Raw genomic sequence first — 15047 nt, 5'->3', positions numbered from 1 at the left:
CAAAATCAGCGACTCGCTTTTGACAGACTTCTGCCATGGCAGTGCTACCTCCAGTTATAATTTTAGCTCAGTGAAGAAATAAGTCAAAACGCATCAGCTGCACAGGCTAGAACTTCAATGTTTAGTGAGAGTATTAATTAACCAGCTGCAGCTGTTTTGTTGTAACTGTATGTGTTTTACAAATCCAGTTACTCCGGAACTTATCTTTAAAAAATTAGTAACAGGCTGCAGCTGTTTGTGCGTAACTACATTCAAATCGTTCCACCAAGCTGCAGCTGAAAAAGTAGTTCCAGTGGAACTGGAACTGGATTGTGGTTCCGCTTGGAACGGTGGAACGAGTTCCACTCTCGGAACGGTGGATAAATGTAGTTCCAGCTGCAGCGACACATCTCTACACCACACACAGACAGAAACTTTAGAAACCGAGAAGTTATTGGTTATGTTATTAAATTATTTTTGTTGTCATAAAACAAAATTTATTGCTGGTCAACTAATATTTTTTTTACTTTAATACATTCGTTTATTATTATTTCGTATTATGATTAAGGCAATTTTAGTTTTTAACAACCATGGCAAACCTAGACTCTCAAAATTTTACCAATATTTCGTAAGTAAAAAAGGCTAACATTTATTTTTATTAAATTATACCTTAAGTTATATTCTCTCATAACTTATTCATTAGATTACTAAACGCATTATATGGTCCATTTTATCATCTACTATTTTGCTAGGGCTGCATCATAAAATTGCTAGGCTATTAAGATTTATTTAATGTAGGTTAGGCCTAGAGAATTTATGTATGTACTGTTCTAAGTTCAATTCTATTGTATATTATTATTGTTACGTAGCCTAACCTATAAATAAAAGAAACGTCTTATAACACTTAAAATATATATTTACGCTTATACTGTTACTCACAAGACGGTAAATATACAAAAAAAGGTGGTCATTCGTCTGGAGTGTCCAATCAAAATCGATCATCACTTACCACCTTTTTTGTTTATTTACCGTCTTGTGAGTAACAGTATAAGCGTAAATATATATAGTGTTATAAGACGTTTCTTTTATTTACTTTCCGCAAATTTAATAACACGTCCAATGCTGATCAAGAAGTTATTTAACCTATACATGTAATTGTGTATACTTGGTTCAATAAACGAGTTATTGAGTTAGGCTATGTTAGGTTGATCCAAATCATATTTTCAGACTGAAGATATGCAACAACAAATCATCAAAGAAACATTCCAGCTTGTTTCAAAAAGAGATGACAACGTTTGCAATTTTCTCGAAGGTGGAAGGTAAGCAAGGTCTTTTAAAAATAATTTTCTGCGAGTCTCTCTAGTTAACTTGCACTTGAAATAAGTTACGGTAAGTTTAATTGTAGCCTTAGGATGGGCCTATGTTATTTTTTCAGTTTGCATAGGTCTGTCTGTTTGAATAGGTCACTGTCTTATTCTGGGCCTACCTTTATAATTTTCCCCTTGTGTAAGGGCATGCTGGATTGTGTTTTCCTATTATATCAATGTTTGTAGGCCATACATTATTTGATTTGACTTTGTAGTGTTATTGATGTCATGTCAAAACAATCATGGTTCTCGCTTGGTGTTCCGGTTTTGGAAGGATTAGCCGTTAAAGATAACGTTGCCCAGGGTACGCCCGATTGTGGTAGCCTATGTGGTCAGCAATCTTCGGGGAGGCTCCTTCCGTGTACCCCAGGAGTACCTCCTTCCACCATATATAAGGAGAAACGTGGCAGCCGCAGTAGAACGACAGAAGCAAGTGACCGACCACCGTCATCCACTATATGGGCATCAACAGCAGCCCTCTAGACTCCGGTCAAGAAAGAGTTTCCTCAAAACCACTGAGATACATTCAGTAACACTAGAAGTATTAAGGCTTCAGCTATGGAGGCAGGAGGCTCAACAGCCACCAGTACAACTCAGAGAGGAACTCCCTGCAGGCTGCCACCTGCCTTACCCTACATGGAGGGATAGATTGCGAAGTAGGGTCTCGAGGTGCAAAGTAAACCTCATGAGGTGGGGGTACCGGTACTATGAAGGAGAACCAAACTGCACATGTGGGGCCCCTCAGGACCATGAACATCTACTAGTTTGTCCAGATATGGATAGAACATGCTCCTGGCTCGATCTTAAGGAGGCAAATGACGAAGCCATATATGTGGCAGATTATTGGAAAAATAATATCTAACTGAGCTGGTGATTTTTTCGGATACGGAAAGTAAGTATGTCAAAACAATTTATAGTTTAATGATGTAGGATTGCCAGAAGTGATTATCGTGCTAATTTAGATATGATTTTTATTGGATTCCTTTGTAAATTACAGTTGGTACTGGGGATAACTTAATGTATGTTCCAGTTTTAAACTGTCTTAATATAGTCTAAATGATAAAAAGTAACTTAGCCTAGCCCTATAGAACATGGGTCACAACCCTTTTAACTCAAGAGCCACATTATGTTTCTTTTAGGAAAAGCAGGCCAGCCCATTTTAGTGCAGATAGATTTATTGAACTTGCAATGGTGTTAAGAAAACTTTACAAAACAAGAGTTTAAAATCAAATGCAACGCTTAAAAGACAATAATTTTTTTGAGAATAATGCATTTACCATTCAAATATCAGTCCATTTAGGGTTAAGACTTTTAGTTCTGGTCAGGATTGATTTGATATATCCACCTAACTAGGAATATCTGTATTTAGATAGAACTTGATTACTACATCTGTATAGCTTAGTTAATTTACATTTATTGTTAAAAAAGTAGCAAGTGAGACAAGACCTACAGAACAATATCGAAACAGGTGGTCCAGCCGTGCTGAAAGCTGAGGGTTGTACGTGAGTTTTTATGACCCGAGAAGAAGTCTGTGAACTATACTTGAAATGTAAATTCAGGAAATCAGGAATAATAAAATATTCTATGGCCAAGCCTCTATTCATTTACTGCGTTTCATTGGTCCTCTTTTAATGTCAAAGGAATCACGATCACAGGAGGTGTCGCAGAGGTCCCTATGTGCTATATGGTCTTAACTGTTGCTGTGTTCGTGAGAGACAATAAAAGTATCACCGAGGCCACAAGATATGTTCATGAGTGTTGCCGGGTTTGTGAGGGACGATCACGGCATCGAGCATAAAAAAATATATTCGAACACCATTCTATATACAGTAGAACCGCAGAAATCCAGTTTGAACGGAGGGCCCAGTAAGCTGAGCCATTGAGAGACTATGGAGACATTATTGCCTTCTTCCGCAGTCGCAAAAACAAATCTTTTCACTCTTGATAATATCGTGAGAATAAAAGCTCGCCTTGGCTTGATTTTCTAACTTGGTGCTATATCGCTCAAGCTCTTAAGTTTGACTCGACCCAGCTCAAAAATCGAGCTGCCCGTACATCTCTACTGGGAATGGTATTTTAATTTTGTAAAAACCTATGGTCTATGTTCTATCAAAAACGTTCCAATGGTCCTCTCTTTACTTTATATAGTTGTTGTGTCAAGTAAGCCAATCACGATTGTATAAATCGTCATACAGTGTTAGATGGTAAACGTGGGAGATGATCTCGAATGTTGCTGTACTTAGAGAAGACAAAGTTTTGAAAAACATTTAGAAGTTATAAGTTTTATCATTTGTAAAAAAAAGTAAATTATTGTGTCAGTCAATTTTTAAAGCAGATTCTGTTGTATTTTACACAGTTTGTATATTTGACATTTAGGACTCAATTTTTTTTTTAAGTTCAAGCTCCAAAATTTCTGTATTTTACCATTACAGTAGAATCCCGCTAATACAATCTCAACTAGTCTGAAGGGTTTTAAATGGAAGTTCCATATAATTTTTTGTTTGCTTTGCATATTAAGTAATACATTTGTATGCTTATAAGCAGTGCTCGATTTGCAAAAAATGAGGTGCCAGAACTGTAACCCATTTAATGTGATTAGAACATATTTATGTACTTATTTATGCCAATATTTTTATCTTTCTGAAAGAGAGGTTCCGGAACTCCGTCCCACCTCGTTCTCCCCCAAATCGAGCACTGCTTATAAGGATACATAAAATGTTTATTTGAGCCTTTAAGGCTAAGTTTAAGGTCACAAAAATTCTCTGGCGTAAGGCCTCTCCACTCCCTAAGGCCGGGCCCCAGACCACTGTGACCCCCCATAAAAATGTGACCCAGTTTTACTCATGTATTTTCTAGCTGTATTTGAGCTTGGGGATTTATTTGAAATTTTTTTCCGTCTCAGTTTTAATTATTTTATATTACAGCCAGAGTGAGACAAGTTCTTTATAAGTATTGCTTTAACTTATAAGGTGTAAACCTAAAATGTTATTAATATAGTTAACACATTCTTTGTTGCAGTCTCATTGGTGGTTCAGATTATAAGCTGATTTATCGACATTACGCAACATTATACTTTGTGTTCTGTGTGGACTCTTCCGAGTCAGAGCTAGGAATTCTTGATTTGATACAAGTTTTTGTTGAAACACTCGATAAGTGCTTTGAAAATGTCTGCGAACTTGATCTCATATTCCATGTTGATAAGGTAAGAACATCACCTAGAGTATTTTGATATTGCAGTAGTACGTGAGATATTTATTTTATTTTTTTTCAATTGACCATTGACAATCCATATTTTATTGATACTTAACTAAAACCAAAAGTGCAGTTTATTCTTTAAACAAAACGTTTGTTATATAGAAAAGTAAAATCAGCACATGTACAATGTAGAATCTTAACAATGTAGAATCTTAACAATGTAGAATCTGATTCTGTCGTAAAGTGAAACATAACGAGATTAATAAAACCTAAATTTAATCAGACAAACATAGTTGCAGATAATATGCAGCTAGATTTTCAATTCATCAATAGTGTTTCTCTTAACTCAACATTTTGTTGTGATTAATTCCTGGTGAATCTTTAATAGCCAACTCAAGTTGGTCTATAGAACAAATATAGTTAGTCAAAAATAGTTGCTTTGAATAAATTGACAGCTACAACAACAATTCATCTTTACATAGTTGTATACAACTTGTCATTTAAAGGCTGTATAACATATTATGAACTGTTTTAACATTTCTATAGGTCCATTATATATTGAACGAATTAGTCATGGGTGGAATGGTGTTGGAAACTAACATGTCAGAGATTTTATCAAGAATTGAAGACCAAAACAAAATGGAAAAACAGGAGGTATGTACTTTTGTTATGAGGTTGAAAATGAGCGATTTATATAATTTTTCTTGTTTTTTTTGTGGTAATGGTAGGCCTACTGCTAATAAGGGTAGGCAAGCAATATAGTACTCCACAAAACAATCATTTTCACAAATAACATGTTGGTTTTTTAAAAACACTCAAATTTTTAAAAACAATATTTCTCCTTAACCTATAAAAATATATGTAAACAATCCTAAGAACTTTGTTAACCCAATGCATGTTTCAACGTTAAAATTAGAAAATTTTGTTTAGATGCCTCAGATTAATGTATAATCAATTGAAAGTTGAGCAGATTCTTGACACCCCCAATTCTTGGACTTGAATCAGAATTGATGGTCAAAAGTTGGTACCGAAACAGTAAGGAAAAAATTAATTTAGTGAACGTTGAAAGTTTGGCAGGATTTGAATTCTTTAATATATATTTTTGTATTGAGAGCGCAAAGTGTCTGATTGCCGAACTGTAGATGGCCGCTTGAAGCTTCGTCTAATTGTTGCTATACATTTCGAGAACGGCAATGACTGTTTGTGCTCATAATTCACACAAGATTTTGCCTGCTACCCTAGTTAATTTATAATAACACACGGATTAACATTTTAAATGTAGCCTATATAAAATGCCAAAAAGATTATGTTTGCTTTTTTAAAGGTTATGTTACTTCTTACCGGTTGAAAACTAACGTACCAAATCTGAGTTGATGGTTTAGAATACTACTTAAAATGCAATTTATATTCAAACGCCAACTGTGAAATCAGTTGATTTAGCGGCTCTAGAGAGGCAATGAGCTATTTTGCGTACTGTTTAAAGGCATGGGAATGAGATCATTTCCATGAAGTGGGAAACAGGAATATATTGATATAATTGCATAATTGATATAATTGCAAAAGATATCTGTGAAGTTTGTGCAATAGCAATTTGTCAAAGTCCCAGTGATTGTGAGATTATGATGTCCAGCTATTACAGCAAAAAATCACTATGCTGCCATCATTGGACGCGAGATGATCACAATTTTGCAGTTAATGTCGGAGATTATTACAATAAAACTGTAATCAGGGGTTATAATGATGCAAACATACACATACACAACATTATGATAACTAAAGCAATTGGTACTTTTTTTACTTGTAATATTCGCCCCTCTTGCATATAATCTTTTTTTTATCCCCCATCTCATATTTTAAGCCCTCATATCATATTTGTTATCCCCCATATCATATCATATTTTTAGCCCTCATACCAAATCTTTTCTTTTAGCCCTCCCCGAAACGGATAAAACTGGTATCCGTAAAATGGTTGTAGATGTTGCGGCGGTTGGTAATTGATAGATATGGTTGGTAATTGTACAGTTACCAATGGTTCATCACTATTATTCCGTGCTCTGCAGAAGCCCTGTTACCTTGAATGTGGCATCACACTTTAGGTGCTAAACACATAGTATTTTTAGTGGACATCTTTTTAAAACATAAATAATGTTCTAAATTATGTTTAATTTTTTTTGTGTTGATTTTTATCTGATTTATAAGTATGAATTGTGTTTATTTAGTAGAAAGGTTATCCAGAAAGTAACCTCCCTTTTGAAATGAAAATTAGTCCAGTGAAGATTAAACAGTTTTACTATCTGCATCTTAAAACTTCAATGGACATCATTTTTCCACTTAGTCACCAAACCGACTATGTGTAGATAAAGTAAATGTTGTAGGTTTTAATAGTATTCTTCTCCTGTTCATAACAAATCTGCAGCCTGTAAATTCAGCCTACCTTCCACAGTGTTTTGAAGCTCTTATTGTCGAACAGCTGAGACGCTTGCGCCACTTCATGTATGGAAACAAATGAAAATCACTTGGTGCCAAGTCCAGGTTGTATGGGTGCTGGAAGTTTTGTTAATCTGTGAGGTTGAACGTCATTATGAACAAACACAATACTAAATGTCAGCATGTTACGACACTTGTTTTGGATTGCTCATCTTAGACATCTTAAAGTTTTAGAATAAACTTCAGAAGCTTTTTTCTCAATTTATACAGCTCTTATATTTATTATATTTCTATGATGGTCAAGAGTAACTTGGATACACTTATGGAGAGTCAGCTCTTTCACAACCATCGGGGCCGAATTTAGCATTTTGGCGGTTTCTTTCCTAATAACCTTTATTAAAAACTATATCATACCTATAGGCCTATGTTAATTGCTTGGACACCACTCCTAATCGGAATTTTATCATTGCAAGTTTTTTGAAGAATTGTCTTGGTTTGCCGTCTTAAACACTTTTGTCAATTTTATGCTTTTGGCAAATGCTCACGCTTGTGGGACTGAAACAAAACAATCCAACCCACAGAGCATTCCTGCAAAAAAGCATATCCATTGATTCCGATTTCAGCCCCGAAAACATGAACTCCATAACAGTACGTGATACCATAGATTAAACATACTCCTTTAGTAGATTTGTCATCCTTAGGGCTTATCTGAAAACAATTCTTTTTATTTAAGGTATTTAAACCTAGTTTGTCCAAAATAAAACTATGTAATCATAAACAATAGGTTGTCCCCTGGTTATATTACAAGAAATTAAAACACACAACATAGAACTATTCCTAAAATAAATCCTAGAAACAAAATTACGTCAAAAGTAACTTCCAGTGTCACCAACATACATGAACTAGACATGAAAACTAATATTTAGAATTAACAATGTGATAAAAAGTCGACTTGAGTTTATGGTTAATCTATGGTAGTACTGCATCCAGATTATATTTGCGAAGCAAAACAAAGCAATAGTCCCGCCGACCATAATTATCCTCAGGTCTGAGCTGAGGAGGAAATGACACCATTAATGATGTTTTGGAGGGGATTTAATTTTTCTAAACCTGTTGCAAACTCAGTTAAATATTTTTTCGTTATTGAATTTTAAAGATAAACTTATCGTATTTTTAATATAAAAAAAAAAAACGTATTAGGCTATATATATTAACTTGACCCTGCAGGTAAACTGATCAAAAGATTAGTTAATAAATTTTCTTTTTGTGAGGTGAGGGTGGTAATGGCGTCCAACACGCATGCGCCCCTAATCACTCCGATCAGTAGCGCCGAGCCGGCATAGTGGCAGTGCAAAGATTACAGTGGCAATGAATACTATGTGTACCGCTCGGGCGCTCGACAACATCCCTACAGCCTACTCCCGTATAACCAATGTCCGTTACCAATGCTGTAAGGAAATTGATGCGTAATGTTGAAAAATAGTTTAAATTTTCTAACAGGTATTTCTTCCAATGAATTTCAAAATTATAATGCTTTATTGGCAAGAGTTCTTTTTTATCAACTCGCAAAATATGTTCAGCTGTGGCTATTTATTTTATTTTTAGATAGGCTATTAAAAAATATTTTTACTCTCGGCCGTTCGCCCTCTGGGAGCTTGCGCCTATAGGCTCGGGCCTATTGGGAAATCCGGCCCTGACAACCATGATACAAGATACAAAAAATTAATAAAACCAATGGAACATAGACTAAAATTATTTTATTTATCCCCACAATATATGGGACCCAAAATTTATAAAAAGCTGCCTTCAACAATAAATAAAAATTGATTGCATCTCGAAATTGAAAAAAAAAAACACTTAAGATATGGCTTCTGGAGGAGGCATTTTTTTCACTGGAAAATTTCGTAACAAATGTATAATTAATTATTTTTAAGTATTCAATATTATGATTGTTGTTTTGTTACAATATATTTTAGATTCATGACAAATCACCTGTCAATCATTGATGTAACGTGATGATTATAAATAAATAAATAAAATAAGTAATCGTTGTGCCACGTTCCATAATCCAGCAAGTAAATAGTAGTCACCTGGTTGACTTAAGTTTAACATGATTGTGTAGGTTTGTTTGGAGATTCTGCATGATTGCTGTTCGGTCTCAACATTCGCATAAAAAACTCTGCTCTTCCAAGTTGTATCATAAAAGAACCCCTATGGGAAATGCACTTTGTCTTGTGGGTGTCAGTGAGCGATCATGATTCCTGATGAGCACAAAACTTGTCATAATCTAGTTTTTCTGCCACTATATCTTGTTTACAAAGCTTCGAGAAACTTCAGGATAGTGGTCAAAAAGGTCCGAGATCGTGAATCAACGATTTTCACAAAACTTGTCATTCACTTTATTCAGATCAATGACAAAAGGCCTTCCACTCATATGCTCTACCTGGAACAGGTAGAAGTGTGGTGATCTACTGCATGTGCCAATATCAAGATGACTGAACTACCCATTAATTCTCATTCTACTCCAGAATGGAGGTTACTTTCTGGATATACCTTGTATTTAATTTAAATATATTATTTATTTAGGTGTTGCCTTTTTTTATTACTAATATTATATTTACTTGCCGTCTAGGATAAATTGGTGGAACAATTGGACCTTATGTTAAAGCTTGATCAAGATTTGAAGAAAAAACTAAATGAACTTAAAAATCGCTTCATATATTTACAGTGTTTATTAAATGCTCTCGAGTCTTAAAAAAAAACAGGCAAATCAACAGTTAACAATGTAACTTTAAAACTGATGTACAGAAAACATGAGAAGTCTGTATCTTAAATTGTGTGTGTTTATACTTTGACAACTAATCTCTACTATCCATGATCGTGTCTGTGCACATGAGAATCGTTTATACAAAATTATTGTGTTTTGATTCAATAAAAATACTTCAAGTTTGACATAATTTTTTTGTTGTTTTTTTTTATTATTTTAATTATGTAATAGCATATTTTAATTTTTCTTTGACGGTCCACATGCACCTCGAAGAAATACATGTGTGGAAAGGGGTGAACCTGGCACAAAAATTTATTAATTGTTTTTAATTGGTTAAGAATTGAAACATATTGTGTGTATTGCCCCCACTTCATTTTATGTGCTAATCTTTAGTTTTAACTCGAAGAATAAAAACCATTAACCTTTGGGTATTATTTATTTAGCTTTTAAATTGATGAGGCTAATGGCTTCATGTTTCTTAATTGTTATATTTATTGTTAAGATGTTTTTAAAAAGTTATTATCCAGTTTTTGCTGTGATTTTCTTAAAAAAAAAAAATAACTAATTAGTTTTTTAAGTGTTTTAACCCTGGTTTTAATTGTGTGATGGTTGAACGTAGTAGTTACCTATTAAATTTACGCTTAAACAAAAAAATAATTTTGAATATAAAAACACAGTATCCAATCTAACAGTACAATCTCATTAAGTCGACCCCCTTTAAGTCTGATCTTTGGATAACCCGGACCAGTTTGGAATAAATAAACATGAATATAAAATGAAATTAAGTGATAATGTTCCGGTGTTTTTTCTCAACCAAGTTTGTTAGCCCTTGACTGTAGTGCTGCATACCACGTGGTGAGTCATTTTTTTACTGTGCTCTGTAAATATTTAAAAAGTGCTTTTCTCTGTAATAAAAGTAATTATTGAAAATACTCTTTCACTTGTGATCATATTACACACAAGATTTTTCCTACCTCCATAAAAACCTTATCATAACACATATATTCATTTTAGTTGCATATAATATGTCATTTAGGTTATATTTGCTTTTTTATATTATCTTTTTTGCTTACTGGTTGTTAAGTGTTTTATAAAAACTCCAACTGTGAAATCAGCTGATTTGGCGAGCGGCAATAACCATTCCCACTTTAGAGCGTAAATGAGCTATTTTGAATAATGTTGGCAGGTTTGGAAATTTGATAATCGATTTACAGTGGTAGGAAATAGTTATTTGTGTAACTAGTGCACTAAGTAGCACTTTTCCTACAGTAAAGCACTACTATTAAGTCTTTCAAACACTAAACAACACTTTAAGGTTAGGTTAAATTCAGGTGTTGAACGAAAATAGAATGTTAACACGAAACAATAGGCTAAGTCGTAGTATCAATACTCAAAGGCTGTGAAACGCTGCACCAGCTGATCGCAGTAGTAGGCTACCTTTAAGTGTTGCCAACTTATTTTCAAGCATACACGTATTACGTGTCTTATTAAAAGCACACGGTTTTGTGTTGTTTGGTGGGAATACTGGAATGCAGCAAAAGTAAGTGAATGCAACAATTAGCTACTTTGTGTGCTAGAATCAGTGCAAGGAAGCCTGCTTTGTCAGGTAACTGTAGGAATAATGATTACATAGGGTATTAGGGCCTATGTCTTAAGTACTGTTTTGAAGGAAAACTGGCCTAGTTGAATGGATTTAGTTCATCCTGACAATGCAATTCAATATAAAAAACCACACAACACTTTACGCAATAGAAATATAGCAGAAAAAATTCCCATCCCCCCCTAGGCTCATGACGCACCCCCCCCCCAATTGAGTACCAGCCCCCCCTCCATAAATGAGGTACACAAAAATTTTGAAACAGTATTCCCCCGCCCAGCATTATTTGTAAAACTTTTAAAAGAAGTTTTATACATTTTTTAGATATTGAAAATTCAAACCCAGTATTAAATATAAATAAAGTTATAGTTTTTTCTGTATACATTGCTCAGAATTATACATATTTTGGGTTATTTTTACGTTTTATACACTAAAGAAGTTGAAACATGTCTTACCGGTATCTCAATTTATGTCCGGCCCAGAAGGCATTTTACGCAGCCTACTCTTAAAGAAAACTAGAGTACCGATTATGATTCTAACGGTTTGTATTCACAGGATTGGCGAGAGTGTCCTTAGCCATTAAAATATGGCCTCACTATTTTGGGAATAAAATAACGGACGATCAAAAACCCAATTTTGTGTGGTTTTTCAAGTTTTTCTCCATGTTTACTACGTACGTCATTTATGAAATACTAATAATCTGTTAAGAGAACACGTCATATATGAAATTACGAACAGCTGTTTTGATCAAGATTCCTTTTTCTAGCTGTCACTTAATATGTTTACCTATATAATGTTGTTTACGAATACTGTGTAGGTCCTAACCATTTCCGATCACGTTCTTAACCATTTCCGATCACGTTTGTAACCATTTCCGATCACGTTTGTAAGCAAATCCAAAACCAAGTGAGATTAATAACCGTGTGGCTTACATAACGGATTTAATTTATCACTGATACTAATATGTAGGTGAATTAAATTAACTGTAAATTAAATTAAATAACTAGCCATCATCCAAGTCGGGAACTGGAGATTCTGTGTGTATCAAGTTGTACTCGAATTTTGATTACCGGGAAAAGACCATGAATCAATGTTATACAGGACTGGAAAACTTATCTTTCTATATAAATAAAATTAGAGTTTTATAAGTCAACTCAATTTAAGGAATTTTTTATTGCCAGAATATCTACATAGCGTTCGTAACCTTTGCTTAACGAATTGTCAGCGTCTTTCTCTTCATATAACAACCCCCTCTCCCTCCCACATAATCGTTTTTGAAAAATCACAGCTCCTTTGATGAAAATGAAATGGAAAAATAACTTCAACTTTAACGCTTGCGCCAACAATGCTTAGTAAACTGTGATTGAGTGATTAATATAACCATGGTAACTTTAGTAGGCTGTGATTGGGCAACGAGTAAATATGGGCACTTGTTGAATTTGTGTTTGAATTGAAGAGAACCCTAAGAAAGAACAGAAGAAAAAATATAAAGAATAACAAAATTGTTCTCGTTACATTCTTTTTAAGGGTGTTTTTATCATCTTGAAATATGATTTTACACTTTTGTATTACTTATCTATAAATTCCTATGTTGTGACACAACACCTACCTATCTGTCTATCATGAGCAGTAGCTTACAAAACTTTCTAAGGTTTAATATTTTAGTTATTTATAGCAATACAGTGTTTGGCTGGTTATTAGTTGAGTTTAGGTGAGCTGTAATTTTAAACGTTGCCATTTGTACAACTGAACCAAGATAAATTATTTGAAATGTCATTATTGCACAATAATAATAGTTGTGCAATATTGAATTTCGTTGATAAAAATGCAAATTGTTTTTATACTATATTAGATTTACCGTATTTTTCATTCTCCTCCTCCCCCCCCCCCCCCTATTATCTCAGGTAATCGAGTATAGGCTACTTGATTGTATTTCAACGAGCTTTATGTCAACAAAGCGTTCTGAGCTAAAGTCGCGGTGTAGCTGGACGTGTCTGTACCACGCGTTATCTTATCTTTATCTATCTCAGCAGTTGAGCCATTCCTTGCCCTCCCTTTTAGATCTCACGTCTTGCTAATCTTGAATAATAACTTCCTACACAAATCCTAAACTATCCTAAAATCCTATTCTAACTAATTGAATTCAATAGTATAACTATTGTCATTATAATCGACTTTCTATCTAGTGACTTCGTAATATATTTTTGATTGTCATTGAAACGTTGAACACTGTTGCAAATAACTTTAGCCCCCCCCCCATTTGAATTTTTGCAACCCCCCCCAAGAATTTCAATGACGCAGTCTGCGTCACAGCCCCCCCTTGTGGGCACCCCTGCTATCTCTTAAAACAACCCTTGATTAGAAATTACTCAATTAGAAATCACACACCAGTGGAGTAGGGAGTAATGCGCTACTAATTGTTTGTATGTTCTAGTCTGGGCTGGCGGCTGCTAGGGCAGTGTCAGCCGTCAAGAGTATGAACATCTCACAGCAATTCAAAGACATGAAGTTACCTGACTTGCCGCAAGCTATCAAAGACCTCAAGTTCTGACGACGGTCAGCAGAACACCATCAGATTCTTTGCGAGAACAGTCATTGGACAAGATATTCTTGATCCCCCCTTCCTCAGTATTATAAGATCATTCTAATATGAGGTTTATACTTATCACGTATCATTTTCAAAACATATTTATTAAGTTTATGAGGTTAAGTCTTATTTGGATTAGTGTACAGATTAGTTTATTATTTATTGTTGATTTTTATGATGATATTATCAGAAATTATTTTTGTTACATTCCGGTTTAATTTAGTCTATTCCAAATCAATGTTGCATGAGTGTTATGTTATCAGATGCTAAGTTATATTTTAAATGTTGATTTATTTATGGCGGTTGGGAAAATATGGATGTTAATTTTTATACTGGAATCACAATAAATATTGATTATATATTGTACCAAATTTTAAGTTTTATGCACTGCTTGAAAGCCAATGTGTGAGACAACACACCACAAACATTTGCTAGAAATGTTTTTTTATTAATATATTAATTATAAATGAAAGACAATAATTTGTTGAAACTATCGGTAAACAGTTCTTTTTAATACACGTCTTAAATTCTTCAAAACAATATGCTTGTTACAGTAATCAAATCCTCTTACCTATATACCTATAGTAAAATACCTTCGCCGCAGCAAACCTGCAGACTAAGCAAATTTCCATTTTTGGCTGGATTTCTACTAAAATATTCCCTACAAATTGTCAAAGTTAGAAGTTCTCTCTGAATCTCTCTGAATACTATGTTCTGCCTGCCTTTTGTGAACAAATCATATGTTGTATTAATTGTTAATCTTCTATTTACATTATTTGTTTACATTTTGTCAGTTCTTTTAAAATGATGTTCATTAAACCATCCTCTTGAATTTTATCTTTTTTATTTCATCAATTTTACTATCCATCATTAACATTCAGATATATCCTATTTTTTTAAATTAACATTAATTTTAGTGAGTACTTAGGTTTGCTGCTACAGGGAAGATATTGAAATGTGTTTTTTTATTGCAATGTTGATAGCCTAGTATTAAATAAACAAAATTTCCAAATTTGGTTTGAATAAATCCATAAACAAGAAAACTACAACAGTTTATTTATTCTCCATAAGAATAACATGGGAATTTTAAATTTACAATTTCCTTAATTATCTCCGTAGCCATTGGGC

At 33.9% G+C, this 15047-nt stretch overlaps 1 protein-coding gene across 2 annotated transcripts; it reads left to right on the top strand.

Moving 5' to 3' along the window:
* Nucleotides 1-400: 400 nt before the first annotated feature.
* LOC128998226 (AP-3 complex subunit sigma-2) lies at nt 401-14751 on the top strand. Of its 2 annotated transcripts, none has more exons than XM_054424264.1 (5): nt 401-607; nt 1207-1298; nt 4365-4548; nt 5088-5195; nt 13767-14751. In XM_054424264.1, exons 1-5 carry the CDS (start codon nt 539-541, stop codon nt 13881-13883), a joined length of 570 nt encoding a protein of 189 aa, XP_054280239.1. In that variant the 5' UTR covers nt 401-538; the 3' UTR covers nt 13884-14751. The 2 variants fall into 2 exon arrangements, with proteins under 2 accessions (XP_054280239.1, XP_054280238.1); XM_054424263.1 differs by lacking the exon at nt 13767-14751 and adding an exon at nt 9601-9812.
* Nucleotides 14752-15047: the final 296 nt, after the last annotated feature.

Source organism: Macrosteles quadrilineatus, unplaced genomic scaffold (genome assembly GCF_028750875.1).
Source record: "Macrosteles quadrilineatus isolate MER2022 unplaced genomic scaffold, UCM_ALF_1.0 Scaffold_7__1_contigs__length_78375512, whole genome shotgun sequence".
In the NCBI taxonomy this organism is placed as follows: domain Eukaryota; kingdom Metazoa; phylum Arthropoda; class Insecta; order Hemiptera; family Cicadellidae; genus Macrosteles; species Macrosteles quadrilineatus.
The sequence above is the reverse complement of the archived record's forward strand: the minus strand, read 5'-3'. Positions and strand labels throughout refer to the sequence as shown.

Coding starts and splice junctions, on each gene's coding strand:
- LOC128998226 (XM_054424263.1), top strand. CDS start 539: ATGATTAAGGCAATTTTAGTTTTTAACAACCATGGCAAACCTAGACTC. Junction 608..1,206: donor CAAAATTTTACCAATATTTC/GTAAGTAAAAAA, acceptor TCATATTTTCAG/ACTGAAGATATGCAACAACA. Junction 1,299..4,364: donor AATTTTCTCGAAGGTGGAAG/GTAAGCAAGGTC, acceptor TCTTTGTTGCAG/TCTCATTGGTGGTTCAGATT.